The sequence below is a fragment of the Neopelma chrysocephalum genome, unplaced genomic scaffold (genome assembly GCF_003984885.1).
Source record: "Neopelma chrysocephalum unplaced genomic scaffold, ASM398488v2 Primary Assembly neopelma1_23, whole genome shotgun sequence".
Taxonomy (NCBI): domain Eukaryota; kingdom Metazoa; phylum Chordata; class Aves; order Passeriformes; family Pipridae; genus Neopelma; species Neopelma chrysocephalum.
The window spans coordinates 36727808-36742141 of record NW_020897691.1 but is presented as its reverse complement, the minus strand read 5'-3'; the positions used below and the strand labels follow the sequence as shown (position 1 = coordinate 36742141).

Below are 14334 nucleotides of genomic sequence, written 5' to 3'. Positions count from 1 at the left end.
TCTGCATAAGGTGAGAGTTCAGCATGCAACAACTCTGCTGATGCAGCTTAGAAAGAAATTTGTCTTTTTTTTTTCTTCATCAGCTTGATAATGTTTGTGGTCTGATGCAATTTTGAGATTATCTCACTCCAGGTCTTGAGCAACAGTGCAATGTTAGCACTTTTCCCATCTCCTTGAATTTTTCTTCTATCATAAGACTTACTAATAATTGCAAGCAGTGCAACCAAGTTCTTTTCACCATTAGCTTGAGCACTAGCTCTGTAAGCCTGTGATTTCTCCCCCGGATATGATTTCCTGCATTACCTCTCTTACCAATGGATAAAATGTTAGTTATCCTCATATTATACTGCTACTTCATTGTGCTTCTTTCCCAACAAAAACATACACTGAAAATCTCTGCATACTTATTAGTCATTTAAACCACCACCATTAGTTTACGACTGATGGGATTTCTTCTACTCCTGACACTTTTCAAGACCTATGTTTTCAGCCCTGCAGATGAAGCATTTTTTTTTCTGATAGCAATGGAAGCCTTTATCTTCTTTTGAGAAGTGTTGAACATCTGTACCTTGCAATTTGAATCTAGTATTCTTCTGATTCCCTTTTTTCTTTGTTATTGTTTGCTTGAGTTTGGGTTTTGTGTTTTTGTTTGTTTGTTTGTGGCTTTGTTGTTGTTTGTATTTGTTTATCTTTATTTGCTGCCTTCTCTTTGCCACTTGACAGGGCAGATTTTTACACACAGTTATCAAAAAATAGTGTATATTAAAAGAGAAGTTACCTTACGGAGTACTCAGTTTCAGAATTCAGTCCTAGTCATGACTGCTGGATGGCATCCTGAAAGGCTTATTCTTTTGTAACATTTTCTGGGTAATTTCTAGCTTGAGTATGGGACAGGCAGAGATAACAAAATAATGAGAATGAACCATCGAGAAATCTGATAAACAGGAAGATATTAAGTTGGAACTGTTTATTTTATAAGCCAAAATAAGAGCAAATACGATTAAAATGTATATAAATGGCCAAATTCTAGAAGGTAGATCAGCTCTTCTTCCCATTTCACAATAGAAAAAGGGACTAGTCTAGGATTTGAAAAGATGAACTACTGAAAGCATGTATTGTGTGTCACTAAGAGTGTTCAGACTTCATGTATCTTTTAGATGGTGAACACGGTATCACAGGGTATCATTAGGAGAGGTGTAGAGAAGGGGTGGTCACACAGTGATGAGAACACGCAGAGTTTAGACAGCTAGTGTTGCAAGGACACACTGCTGTAGGAGACAGATCATCTCAAGATCTTCCACTGTGCAATTTACACATCTTTTACACCTCTGGAGCTGGACACCATGAAAGGATGAGACAGCCTTGACACCAAGTAATATGATTATTCTGACATTCTATCCCTCCCTACTGTACCTTCATTTACATTATTTCTTTACATATATATATATATATATCAAAGGTGTATTGACACTGACAGATAATTTTTTCTTTCCTAATGCAATAATGTTTATAAATGCTAATCAAGACAACTTTGTTCCTTAGTCACAATGGAAGCTGAAGTACTTTGCACAGCCTTTTTCCTGTGTAGATATTGAACTATTTACTGTCAACTAGAGAAGAGAACATTATTTCCTAAATACTAAAGTCATTAATCTGAGGAGAATACAGAGGAAAACACAGAAATAAACAAATAATTCAAATTAATTAACATGTTTTCATGGACTATGTTGTTTTATGGCTAATAAATAAGGTTCAAAGAATGACTGCTTAATTGATTGCTTTTCCTTTTTATTTGCCACCCGCTGTTAGTGGTAACTAGATAAATCCTAGAGCAGCAACCAACACCAGCAGCACCTGAGCACATTCACTACAAAAGGAATGAAAGTCTCTAAGCTCTTTTTAGGAAACAGTATATTAACTTTTCCAACAAAGGAAAATCATGTTTTAGAGAAGTGGCAAACAAGAAAGTGAGGGGGAACCACCAAACAAATCTCATTGAAAACCTCTCACCAAATTAGGAAATTTAAGAATTAGCAGTAGAACTGCAGAGCCTTTAATTTTAATGTAGCTGGATTTAATACCAGACTGACTGAAGGAAGTTACTCACTCTTTTCCTCTCATTTGCTTAACCAGTGATGTAACACCAGTTTTCAATGGCAAAGCAGCTATGTATTTCTGCTTTAGGTGGGTTGCCCTGCTCTGACTGATTAGGGTGGCCTCTGTTGCTTCTGCAGTGCTGATCAGAGCAGTCTGCACTTCCCACCTCCATATTCTTTCTTCTTATGACTCAATGTGGTCTTCTACTGTAAAAGAGAGCAGGCAGACAAAAGCCAAATTAGTCAGGTAGTGAAAAGGATAGGAAAAAAAAAGAGAATACTACTTTAGCAAATGCCTATATCTCCATCACTTAAAAAAATACAAAACAATACCTGAAACTCATCTACCTTACCTTACTCCATTAATTATCCATCTTTAATGTCTAAGACGTGTTTTCAAGGAATAAGTAAGCTGCAATCAAAGGTACTTTGTGAAATCTTGCTTGCTTCTGGAAAGGGATTCTTTGTGCAGGATGCCAATGTGGCTGCAAGAGAAAATGGACAGAAGTTCATAACATGGTTGTTATTGCAAGAGATGAAACAGCAACACAAAGAGTCGGTAAGTAGAGAGAAACAGAGCCAAGTTTCAGTGTATATAATGGCTGGATACATTAAAGGTATCCTAAAGAGAATAAGCACACTGTTTTGTAGTAAAAACTAGCACAGTAGATTATATGGGCAAATGTGTGAGAATGGGTAGTTTAGAGCAGAGCGTCAACTGAAAAGACAGCACTGGAAGGGCTAGAAAGGGACCTTCTTCTGCATGAAAGATTATTTTTCAGAGAGGAGTCTTAGAGAAAGAGATGGTAAGATTATCAAGTCACAGACCTGATGCAAGTAACCAGCTAGAGGAATTGTTTCTGGACTATGGACTAAGAAAAGAGAACATCTAAGCAGTTACAATAGTTATAACACTGGAGCACATAAATTAGCAGTCAGGGAACTCATTCATCATCATGGCTAGGCTTTGCGAACGAAGATTGGGGGAGGGCTCTACCCACGTTTGTTGCAAGCACGCTGGTGGCTAAAAAGGCCAATACGCACGAGATAGGCACGTCCGGGAACTCATTATTCAAATGAATATGGACAAACTTAAAGGTGATGCTCACATGGGGATACTGTGTTTTCTTTTCCCAGGGAGCATAAATATGCATAAAACACTGTCCAGTTACCTTCTCAGTACACCTTGAAATAAACAGTGCAACTTAAAAGGCTTGTGGTCTCAACAATGCAATGCTGAAGCTAAATCCGCAGTGACAAGTAATCTGGTGAGATGTGCATTTGCAGAATGTTGGTCAGAGGTACCCACAGGGCTCAAATGGCAACATGGTGCTCTTTACTTTGAGATGCAATGAGTGTCAGCAGATCTACTGCTGTCACTTCACAGAATTACAGAATATGCCGAGTTGGAAGGAATCCATAAAGATCATCGAGTCCAACTACTGGCCCTGCACAGGACCATCCTCAAAAGTTACACCTTATGCCTGAGGGTATTGTCCAAAAGCTTCTTGAACTCTGTCAATCTTGGTGCTGTGACCACTTCCCTGGGGAACCTGTTCTTGACAGACCTTGCAGGAAAATAAAGGCAACAAAAACCCTAGGCAGTGGGGAGGGAATTCCCAGTTACAGAACCCAACATACGGGTCAAAAGCTATTGAGAATTCTCCCTCTGAGTTGCCAAACCTAAAAGACTAGTCTCCTTGTGAGTGAATGTCATAGGGAGTATATGGAAATACACAACATGAAAATTATAAACAAGAGAGGAATTACCCTTCCTAGACAGGAGATGACTCGACTGAAAAAAAAAAAAAAGAAGCAATTCTATGAGAATAGCCCTGGGAAGAAGAATACATCTTGGTCAGACTAATTAAAAAAAAAAAAATTAGACCACCACTAATCTGCCAGAGATGAATGATCGCTGCTTCTTACCAAAGCTGAAACTTTCGACTGTATGTTGCTGAGGTGTCCTATGATTAAAAAAAAAAAAAAAGAAATTACTTGAAAGCAGCTTAAAGAACATCCTTCTCAGAGATAGATATGACCAGTCTGTGGTTGAGCAAAGCCTCTTGTGAAGGAAGCCTGAGCCCGCGGCAGCTTTGAGAGGAGCTTTTCGCTGCCATCTAATGGCAAACTGGGAGAAGAGAAAAATTAACACTGAGGTTTTCACCCTGCCGGAACGTTTTGGTTATAATTACAGCTCCATATAATTAAAGAAGAATTATTGATTATTAACTTTTTTTTTGCATTTTTTAATTAAAAAATGCACTTACTGACTCAGGTTGGAAGTTTCCAAGCCCTCACACAACTGTAGTACAAATCTTGTGCTAGGGGTTTCCTGGCCTCTGCACTCTGTAGCATGTAGGCAATCTGACAATAAGATCCGTGGGACACTGAAGTTCCTCTTTGGTCCCAGACTGAATGAATCCTGAAAACAACTGCTCAGTAGGCATCTGCTTTCATGACTGAGACATAGTAACATGATGTACCTTCTAACTAGTACAAATAGAACAGTTGCCCATATAACTGGACTAGGAAATGAAGCAAGATGTCGCTGTTTGGGGTTGTGCAATGATGAGATAAAAGACAGAGTGTTTTTAGGCACATTCTTTTACCTTGCCTTTCAATATGAAGGTACAATAAAATACATAATGCCTGATTAACCTTTCTTTACTAAGAGTAAGTTAACTTCACTCTGGGCAACGTTAGGTCATGGCTTTTATCCTACATGAGATAAATCAAATTTAAGAGATCTGAAAAGAATGGGGCGTATGGAAAGCTAGGTTTGGAGTGGGTTTTGTTCAATTCTCAGTGTGGAGTTTTTTCCCCCATAGAGGAGGTAACATGTCTGCTCAGGGATTCCCTACTGTTCTAGATATTAATTTCTGTTCTGACTTACTATGTGCCACTATGAATGCAAGAAAGTTACTCTTACCAACCTTTTTTTTCCTCTCAGTAAGCATGTGTTTTAAGACACATAGGGTGAAAGTGCTAAAAAGTTAATGCTTATATTCCCAATTGAAATTGGTCAGAATCTCTCATAACTGGGCACTGGAACATTCAAAATAAAGACACTCACAGCTTCCTTCCCAGTGAGGTTTCTAGAGAGGGGAAATAGCTTTGTCAATGACTTGCTCCATTACAAAATACCCCTGACATAAAAACCTCCCATTCAAACATTTTATGACAAAGTTTATATAGGTGTAAAATTAACCAATCACTTATAATGTGCTCATTGCACAGCTGCTGTGCAGCAGTAGCTCCACAGTTACATCACTTTTCAGATTTGCCGATAATCTTCCAAGGGATGATTGATCTGTCAACAGCATTTTAAAACAGAACTGTAAGGCTGAGGAGCTTCTTCATCTGCCAGAATTACCCTGGACCTTGTGCAGCCATTTACATCAGGGCAAGAAGCTGTCAATCTGGCAGGGTTGCATTTTGTACCCATTCTATTAGGATACAGAGAATTCCCCAAATGCTAAGCAATCAGAGCATTCAGAAGCACCAAGAGAGGGTGCAGTTGTTGCATGGCATAGAGAAATCTGGGAGAAGGCAGAAGAAGGAATGGATCTCTCCTAGTTTCTGAACACTGAAGAGAAGGAATTACCATCAGTAATTGAGATGGGGAGTGAAAGAGGGAGATGTAATGTGAAGGAAAGAAAGATAAGGGGAAACCCAGGCCACAGTGGGATCAGATTGTCATGGTGGCCAAGCTTTTCAAACCGATCTGTGGCCGGGAAACTAGCATTTCCACTGTTTTCTGTTTTAGGCGTGTGGGCGGAGCATGAGGGGTTGAAATCACAGGGGGGAAAAAAAACCCTAGAAAACCGGAAAAAATAAAACGGGAAACAGCTCGGAAGCTTGACGGTGGGGCGGGAGAGCAGCCGTGGCTGGGCAGGTCTCCCGGCCGAGGAGGGGGCAGAGGCTCGAGCGCAGGGGGCTTCTCCGGGGGCACCCCCGTCCCGGGGCTGGGGAGGGGACAGCAGGGTACCCACCGCCCTCCGCCTTTCTGCCAGCCCCCTCCGGCCTCCGTTCCCAAACCGGCGGGCACGGGGAGGAGAAGGGGAGAGGCACCGCCAAATATCTAAAGGAGTGCCGCCAAGAAGATGGAGCCGGGCTCCTCTCGGTGGTGCCAACCACTAGGACACGAGGCAATGGCAGAACTCGATGCACAGGAAGTTCCACCTGAACATGAGGAAGAACTTCTTGAGTATGCAGGTGACCGTGCACTGAACAGGTTGCTCAGGAGGCTGTGAAGTCTCCCTCACAGGAGATATTCAGGAACCGTGTGGACACAATCCTGTGCCATGTGCTCTAGGGTGGTCCTGCTTGAGCAGGGAGGTAGGACCAGATGACCCACTGTGGTCGCTTCCAACCTGACCCATCCTGTGATTCTGTGAGAGGTACCTCCACTCCCAAACCGACGGGCACAAGGGCGGACAAGTGAGCGGCCCCAGCGCCACCCGCCCTCCCCGTCCCACCTCGAGTCCGCCGGGGCCCGGCCCCGGCAGAGGGCGCCGAGCCCGGGCTGCGGCGGCTCCGCCTCCGGCCGGCGAGCGGCAGCGCGGGGACGGCAGCGGCGGCGGGGCCTGAGGCGCCCGTGGGACCCAGGTAAGGCCCGCGCCCGCCGGGCCGCCCCTCGGCAGGGCCGGGGCGGGCGCGGCGCGGCTCCGAGGTGGCGGGGCCGGGGCGCTGCGGGGTCGGTGCGGCCCCCCCGGGGGCGGTCAGGCTTGCGCGGCCCAGTCTGCCCGGGGCAGAGGCCAGGGAAGGCGGAACTGCCCGGGCCCGGGCCCCGGCCCCGAGCGCCCCGACGGCGGGTCAGGGGCCGGCCCGGATAGGGGGTGGTGGGTGAGGCTCTGCCCGCCCGAGGGCTCTAACGAGGGAGAGAGGGCGCCCTTCCTTGGGGGCGGGCTCACGGCCCTCCTGGCCCGCTTGTACCCGCTTGCCAGCGGGGAACAAACTAAGGTCGAGCGCTAAAAATAAGCAATAATAATTGTTTACACGTTCAAATAACTGCTCTAGGAATTTGTCTGCGAATTAAGGAGAGGCGAATGTCTTCTGCGAGGATTGTACCATCCTACAATTTAAACTATGTCATACATTGAAATACAAAAAAAAAAAAAAAAGAGAAGGGAAGTGTGGTTGTTTTTATTTGGCCAGTAATTGCCCTCATTGATCAGGGCTTTTTCCGCAACCACAAAAACCGCTTCATTTCAGATTTCAGCAGAGGTCATTTGGGTGTGGGGAAAGCGCCAGTCTCATGAAGAAACACGTATTTCCATGGATATAAGACTATGATAAAAGCCAGCGCAGCACCCTTACCCAGTAAGGACTGTAAATCGTTTTCTCACAGCGTTGAAAGACATCTGGGTTTTTGAGGGTTGTTTCCACCTACTTGTCCCAGGTTAAGAATGGCTCCAGAGGGGAGAAGCGCCAGGGAGCTTGCACATGAGGCTGCTGTTGCTGGTGTCTCTCCTGTTGCGGTACACAGAGCTGTGTTATTTCTCCCAAACTCTACCGTGGTGCCAGTTACCATTTGGAGAAACAGGGGACATTGTGCAGCATTCTGCCACACAGCAGTGTTGTGGCCCAAGCAGAAACTGAAGTTAAGCAGCTTTCGGCTTTTCTGGGTTTGCTTGCTTGCAGTGTTCAGGAACCTCAGAATGACTCATGGTAGATATAGATCTCCCTGTGCTTTTTATGACATCATTAACTTAATTTCTGCTTGTTTTGTGAATTGTATTTCGGATGTAGGGAGGAAAGTGCCACCAATGTGTTTGGACATTTAATATTGAACACCAGAAAAGGAGTTATGAATGGAGTATTCCACTGGGGTTTTTTGTGTTTGTTTCTCATCTGGTGTTTTAGCTCTTTGTAATGGCAAACAGTATATGAGAAAGGCACATCATAAAGCCATCTAAAGCCTTGTGCTTTTAAGTGATGCACTGCTGTACAGGGAACTAGATAATCATCTTTTTGTAGTAACTATTATTCCATATGTGGGGAAATCCTTCCAATAGTCAAAGCAGTTGTTCATTTTTACATATGAATGTTTGATTTATCTTAGGGTATGCTATGACTGGCTTCAGATTCCCCATCACTGCTTTTAGAAAACTAAACGTCTGGTTTGGACTATGGGAGAAGTTTCCCTCAAATAAACTGTATCCCACTTGGAGGAGAAGCATATTATGTAGCTGTCAAGCAAGCACAATAAACTACAGAAGATGTTTCAGTTTTTCCCCAGTCAAACTCAGTGCACTAAGACTTTCTCCAGAGTATATCTCAGTATTTTCTCTGCGGAACAAAAGTAACAAAAGCTCTAGAAGGAGCAGACAAACTGTTCAAGAAGAAGAGGAAGAAGAGGATGAAGATGAAAGTGATTTGGAAGATGAATTTGAAAATGACCCCAACATAGTAAAAGACTACAAGGATCTCGAAAAAGTAGTGCAGTCTCTTCGATATGATGTGATCATAAAAGCTGGCCTAGACATGGCGAGAAAGTAAGTACAGAAGAAACAACTTGCTGATGAGAAAGATGTCATGCATCTTAAATTTGACTTTTGATAACCTCTTACTGCTGGAATAACCCAGTATTTGGATTTTCTTTTGGTGTAGCTGTTTTAATTGTCTAAATATATGGTTACAGTGTATGGCTGTTCTTGTTTGTTTTACCTTACCTCCCTTGAAACAGCCTGACTTTGCTTTTCCCTGTCTGCAGTATTTCTAAGATTGCTGAGGAGGCATTTTCTATCAGTTACTGGTTTTTTAAAATGAAGAAAATGCAAAATACTGTACCGAGTAATACAAAAAGGTCTAATTTGAGATTGAGGGAGTAAAATAATGTGCTGCTTAATGGCTGGAGAAATAGGTGATGGTAAATACAAACCTAATGTACCAGGTCCAACAGGTAAATGTGCAGTCTATAAATGTATCATATGTTTGATCTAATGCAACCTACAGAAGCTTTATATTTCAATGTTGTTAGAACAGAATATTAGCATAACTTGATCACTTAAAAATTATTAAAGTGGCTGGTGCAGGAAAGAGTACATTATTCATTGGGTATTCAGGAGGCATCTTTAGAAACAGCTTTTCTGGCACAGAGCAACTATGTGCTATTATTTCATTTAATATCTGTGAAATACTTTTTCTTTACTTCCAGTTCAGGTCTGTCCTGACCTTATAAATAAAGGTGTCCTTTATGCATAAATTAGAGTTGTGGAAACGTGCCTTGTGTGTGAATGGTGGTGGTGTGTATCTGCAGAAAAGCAATTGCATTTTATTTGTTGCATGCTGTAACTGCAATAAGACCTTGTTTTTCTTCAGTAAAGTAGAAGATGCATTCTACAATAATGAACTCAGGCTGAATGGAGAAAAACTATGGAAGAAAAGTAGAACTGTAAGACTTTTTAAAATTTAAATCCTTTTAATACAGTACAAGAAAATAGTTAAGGCATGACCTTCTCCCTCCAAATCACTCTGCAAATGTGAATGCATAGCATTGCTAACACCACTTCCAGCTTTGGAGGGGTGTTTGTGGCTATGATTTCCCTGGTAAAACCTTATTCCCTAAGGCAGACAGGAGACTTGTGTTGTTGGAGATTCAAATCTAAGGCTGAAAGTCAGGAGAAGGCAGCAAGGACAGAACATTTTAAGTTGCTGAAAGAAGTGATGGTATATACACAAGGTTGATTGAGTAGGAATGATTAAATCTGAGATGTTGGTGAAGCAGGCACATGATTAAAGAAAAAGAGAAAGTTTAATGATAGAAGGAGTTTGAAAGTGAGGTAACTCAGGGAAGGTTATTGCATCTGTAATAGAGCACTCAGGACCACAGTTAGGAGAAGAGCCAGAAGGGTTGCAGGCCATACTCTTTTGACAGCAGAGCTCACCAGACTGGTGACAAACATACTTCTACCCACCCTTTCTTTATATGAGGGTGATCCTTGGTGGTAGTTACTGTCATCAAAGGGCAGTATAATGAGAAGTTTTCACTCCTGATCCCATAAAGTTAAGGCTAGTTTTTGAGAGGTGTGCTGCTTCTGTGACCTTTGAAAGGAGCACAAGCAGTTGGTGAGGACTCTGTTCTTTAAAACACTTTAAACTGTTTTAAAGACAGGAGTGAGAACTTTGCATTTTGCGGTTTTGCGTCTGTGTTGATAGAGAAAGATTGGTGGGAAGCACCCTTAAGGAAAAAACCCCATACATTACACCTTTTTCACAAATTAGGTGTTGGTTGTGTAATAGGAAGGGTGAAACTTTTGGCAGGGAAGGTCATGGACCATTTAATTGCTTATTGCCATAGCTTTCCTAGAAGTTTATAGCTGGAGGATCTATCAGGGTCTAGTATTGGCTGCCTTCTTCCTCTCCTGTGTGATAAGAATATTAAATGGAAAAAAAGGAACAAAAATGAAATCGGATATAGATTGCGGGGATTTGTTTTCCCCAGGGAATGTTTATAATCACTCATCTTGTCTTTCTGTTTCCAGGTGAAAGTTGGTGACACACTGGATCTCATAGTAGGCGAAGATAAAGAAACAGGAACTGCTGTAGTTATGCGGGTAGTCTTAAAAAAATTATCTGACAAAACTGAAAGTGAAAAATACAAAGTAATTTTGAGGCGTTGGAAAAACTTAAAAGTGCCCAAACAGGATGTACTTAAGTAACAGGGGGTTGCATGTGGTAGCATAAGATTTTTGCAGAAAACCATATTTTTTTTTAAATATGAATTTTGGTTAAACGAAATTGCAGTACCCTTTTTTAAGGGCTTGTGTCAGAATGTTATCTCCCTCTGCTGTGTACATCAATAATCATGCAATAAACCTGTCACTTTTTGCTGGTAAAAGATCCAACACTTGTATTTCCGGGCAGTTTCTTACAAATAATGAACCAATAAAGACTAATTTGATCACTATTTAACTGCTGTCTAATTTTGTTAATCAGAAAGGTTACATTAAAGTTGACATCAAAACAAGCAGAATGGCTTTCTTTGTTTTATCTCTATATTCATGAAGTAGTTAGGGCTAAAAACCCCAATTATGTTAAATTGTTTCCTTTTTCATTATTAGTCTAATCTTGGTTAATAATACCAACTCCACTGCTGCTATACCAAGAATACAGAAGGATACTGATTGCAGTGGCGAATTTCTAAGCAGGAAACTTCATGAGAGAGAATCATAGAATCAGAATATTTTAGGTTAGAAGATACAAGATCATGGAGTCCAACCATTAACCCAGCACTGTCAAGTCCACCACTAAATCATGTCCCTAAGTGCCAGATCTACATGTCATTTAAGTACCTCCAGGGATGGTGACTCCACCACTTCCCTGGACAGCCTGTTCCAATGCTTGACAACCCTTTCAGTGAAGAAATCTTTCTGAATGTCCAATCCAAAACTCTCCTGGTGCAACTTGGGGCCGTTTCCTCTTGTCCAATTGCTTGTTACCTGGGAGGAGAGACCAACTCCCAGCTTCCTACAACCTCCTTTCTAAGCCTCCTTTTCTCCAGGCTAAACAATCCCAGCTCCCTCAGTTGGTCCTCTAAGACTTGTGTTCCAGACCCTTCAGCAGCTCCATTGCCTTCCAGCACCTCAGTGTCTTTCTTGTAGTGAGGGGCCCAAAGCTGGGCACAGGATTTGAGGTGCAGCCTCACCAGTGCCAAGTAGAGGGGGACAATCACTGCCCTTGTCCTGCTGACCACACTATTCGATACAGGCCAGGATGCCATTGGTTTTCTTGGCCACCTGGGCACACTGCTGGCTCATGTTCAGCTGCTGTCGACCAGCACCCCCAGCTGCTTTTCCAGTCACTCTTGCCCCAGCCTGTAGCGCTTCTTGGGGGTGTTGTGACCCAAGGGCAGGACCCAGCACTTCACTTTGTTGAAGCTCATACAACTGTCTGTGGCCCAGCCTGTCCAGATCCCTCTGCAGAGCCTTTCTACCCCCAAGCTGATCAACACTCCCACCCAACTTTGTGTCATTTATAAACTGGTGAGGGAGCACTTGATTCCCTTGTCCAGATCATTGATAAAGATATTGAGAGCCCTGTGGAACCCCACTGGTGACCAGCCACCAGCTGGATGTGGCACCATTCACCACCACTCTCTGGGCTCAGCCATCCAGCCAGGTTTTTACCCAGTGAACAGCGCACCCATCGAAACCATATGCACCCAGTTTCTCCAGTAGAATGCTGTGGGAAATGGCATCAGAAGCTTTACTAAAGTCCAGGTAGACAACACCCACAGGCCTTCCCTCATCCACTAAGCAGTCACTTTATCATAGATGGAGATCAGGTTGGTCAAACAGGACCTGCCTTTCACAAACCCATGCTGGCTGTGCCCAATCCCCTGGTTGTCCTGCATGTGCCATATGATGGCATTCAAGATGATCTGGACCATGACCTTCCCCAGCACTGAGGTCAGGCTGACAGTTCTGTAGTTTCCCAGATCCTCCTTCCATCCCTTCTTGTAGGTGGGTGTCACGTTGGCTGACCTCCAGTCATCTGGGATGCCTCTGATTAGCCAGGGCTGCTGGTAAATGATTGAAAGTGGCCCAGCAAGCTCTTCCGTGAGCTCTCTCAGTACGCTTAGGTGGATTCCACTCAGCACCATTGACTTGTGTGTCTAAATGGTGTAGCAGGTCATTGACCATTTCTCCTTGAATTACGAGGGCTTCATTCTGCTCCCTGTCCCTGTTGTCCTGACTAGGGAGCTGGATACCTGCAGAACAATTGGTCTTACTATTAAAGACTGAGGCAAAAAAAACATTAGGTACCTCGGCCTTCTTTGTCACTACATTTCCCTCCGCATCCATCCAATAAACGATGTAGATTCTCCTTAGCCCACCTTTTGTTGCTAATGTATTTAGAGAAACATTTTTTAATGTCTTTCATGGTAGTAGCCAGATTAGGTTCTAATTTCTTCCAGTTTTCTCCTTGGATAACTTCAGAACATCCTTGTAGTCCTCCTGAGTTGCCTATCTCTTCTTCCAAAGATCATAAGCTCTCCTTTTTTTCCTGAGTTCCAGCCAAAGCTCTCTGTTCAGCCAGGCTAGTCTCTCACCAGGTGTGTCAGGAAGTTACAAGTGAGCCATGACAGCGATACTCTGCTCTCACGGAGAAGACAGACCAGTGAGGAGATGCGTGTAGTACTGCTGGTTTTTACTGTTTAAGTAACCACGCAGAGGAAGATGAAATTTCTGATTGTCACATTAATTTCATTGTGGCATCTAACAGGATATTTAATACTTAGGTGGTGTAAAGAGCGAAGGTCAGACCATACTGGGATGAAAAGCTCATGTTTCTATTAGTACAGGAAAATACTGTCAGTTAGGACAGGCATTTCAGGACTAACCACTAGCACTGGTGACATTAAACATATGCTTCCCCTAACACAAGCAACTTGCTGGAGGAACTGTGAAGCACACAGAATTTTTATTCTGTTTATATATGTTTAGACAGCCACATGCAGGTGTGTGTCTGCAGGAAAGCTGGCCAGTAGGAGCAGGTAACTACTGTTCATCCAGTCTGCCCCGAGGGAAGAAGGTAGCCCAGAATAGGCAGCAGGAGTATACTCCAGACACTTTTTCTTTCATGCCAACAGCTACTCGATGGGTGTGTTTAAGCAGGCTGTACTTCTCCATAGCCTCAGGAGTGGTGGCTGCTGAGTGTAGGATTTAAAATAATTTCTAGCTTTCTTCAGGTATAGCTAAAATCTGTGCAGTTTTGGTTTGGGTTTTTTTGTGTGGTTTTATATGGTTGGTTTTGGGTTTTGGTTTGGTTTGGTGTGGGTTATTTTTCTGATTGTATAGATGTTTAAAAAAGTGATTCTTGAGAGGACATGATCCTGGAAAACTTTTCTAGGGGATTTTGGTGATCCTTGCAGAAGTGAAGGGATTCAGCATAGCAAACACCCAGAGGAAGATAGCAAGCTGTACTTCCATTGTGGGCATTGCTCTGTCCACTCTGTTGGAGCTTGCACGTACTGCTGTGGAAATAAATGAGATGGATCCTCTGTTCCCCAGTTGCACTTACCCTTGCTATTCTAAGTGCCTCCCATAATCTCCAGGGATGTTGAGAGAAACAAGTAGAAAGGTGTGTTGTAATATGTCAGTGAGCTCCAGTGCCTGGTCAGCAACCCGTCAAATGCTTGTCAGCTGGTCACCTCCAGCAGTGGTAACTTACACCAGAGAGCGCAGGGCCAAAATAGGACCTCACTTGTGAACACCAGGAATGCTTTGGG

At 43.1% G+C, this 14334-nt stretch overlaps 1 protein-coding gene and 1 long non-coding RNA gene across 5 annotated transcripts; one reads left to right on the top strand and one right to left on the bottom strand.

Moving 5' to 3' along the window:
• Positions 1-962: 962 nt before the first annotated feature.
• Positions 963-6631, bottom strand: LOC113972630. Of its 4 annotated transcripts, XR_003535951.1 has the most exons (4): positions 4367-4616; positions 4095-4227; positions 2450-2581; positions 963-2303 (listed from the first exon to the last, which is right to left on the bottom strand). It is a non-coding gene; the product is annotated as an uncharacterized LOC113972630 (long non-coding RNA). The 4 variants fall into 4 exon arrangements; XR_003535952.1 differs by lacking the exons at positions 4095-4227; positions 4367-4616 and adding an exon at positions 6282-6631; XR_003535953.1 differs by lacking the exons at positions 4095-4227; positions 4367-4616 and adding an exon at positions 6504-6611.
• Positions 6632-6639: 8 nt separating this feature from the next.
• Positions 6640-11010, top strand: CUNH6orf203 (chromosome unknown C6orf203 homolog). Its single transcript, XM_027693911.1, has 4 exons — positions 6640-6707; positions 8164-8596; positions 9423-9495; positions 10586-11010. Exons 2-4 carry the CDS (start codon positions 8172-8174, stop codon positions 10760-10762), a joined length of 675 nt encoding a protein of 224 aa, XP_027549712.1. The 5' UTR covers positions 6640-6707; positions 8164-8171; the 3' UTR covers positions 10763-11010.
• Positions 11011-14334: the final 3324 nt, after the last annotated feature.

What these genes read in the sequence shown, in the direction of transcription:
- CUNH6orf203 (XM_027693911.1), top strand. Translation starts at nt 8,172, where the DNA reads ATGACTGGCTTCAGATTCCCCATCACTGCTTTTAGAAAACTAAACGTC. An exon ending in GGCCTAGACATGGCGAGAAA is followed by an intron (nt 8,597 to 9,422) that starts GTAAGTACAGAA and finishes GTTTTTCTTCAG; the next exon opens with TAAAGTAGAAGATGCATTCT. An exon ending in TATGGAAGAAAAGTAGAACT is followed by an intron (nt 9,496 to 10,585) that starts GTAAGACTTTTT and finishes TTCTGTTTCCAG; the next exon opens with GTGAAAGTTGGTGACACACT.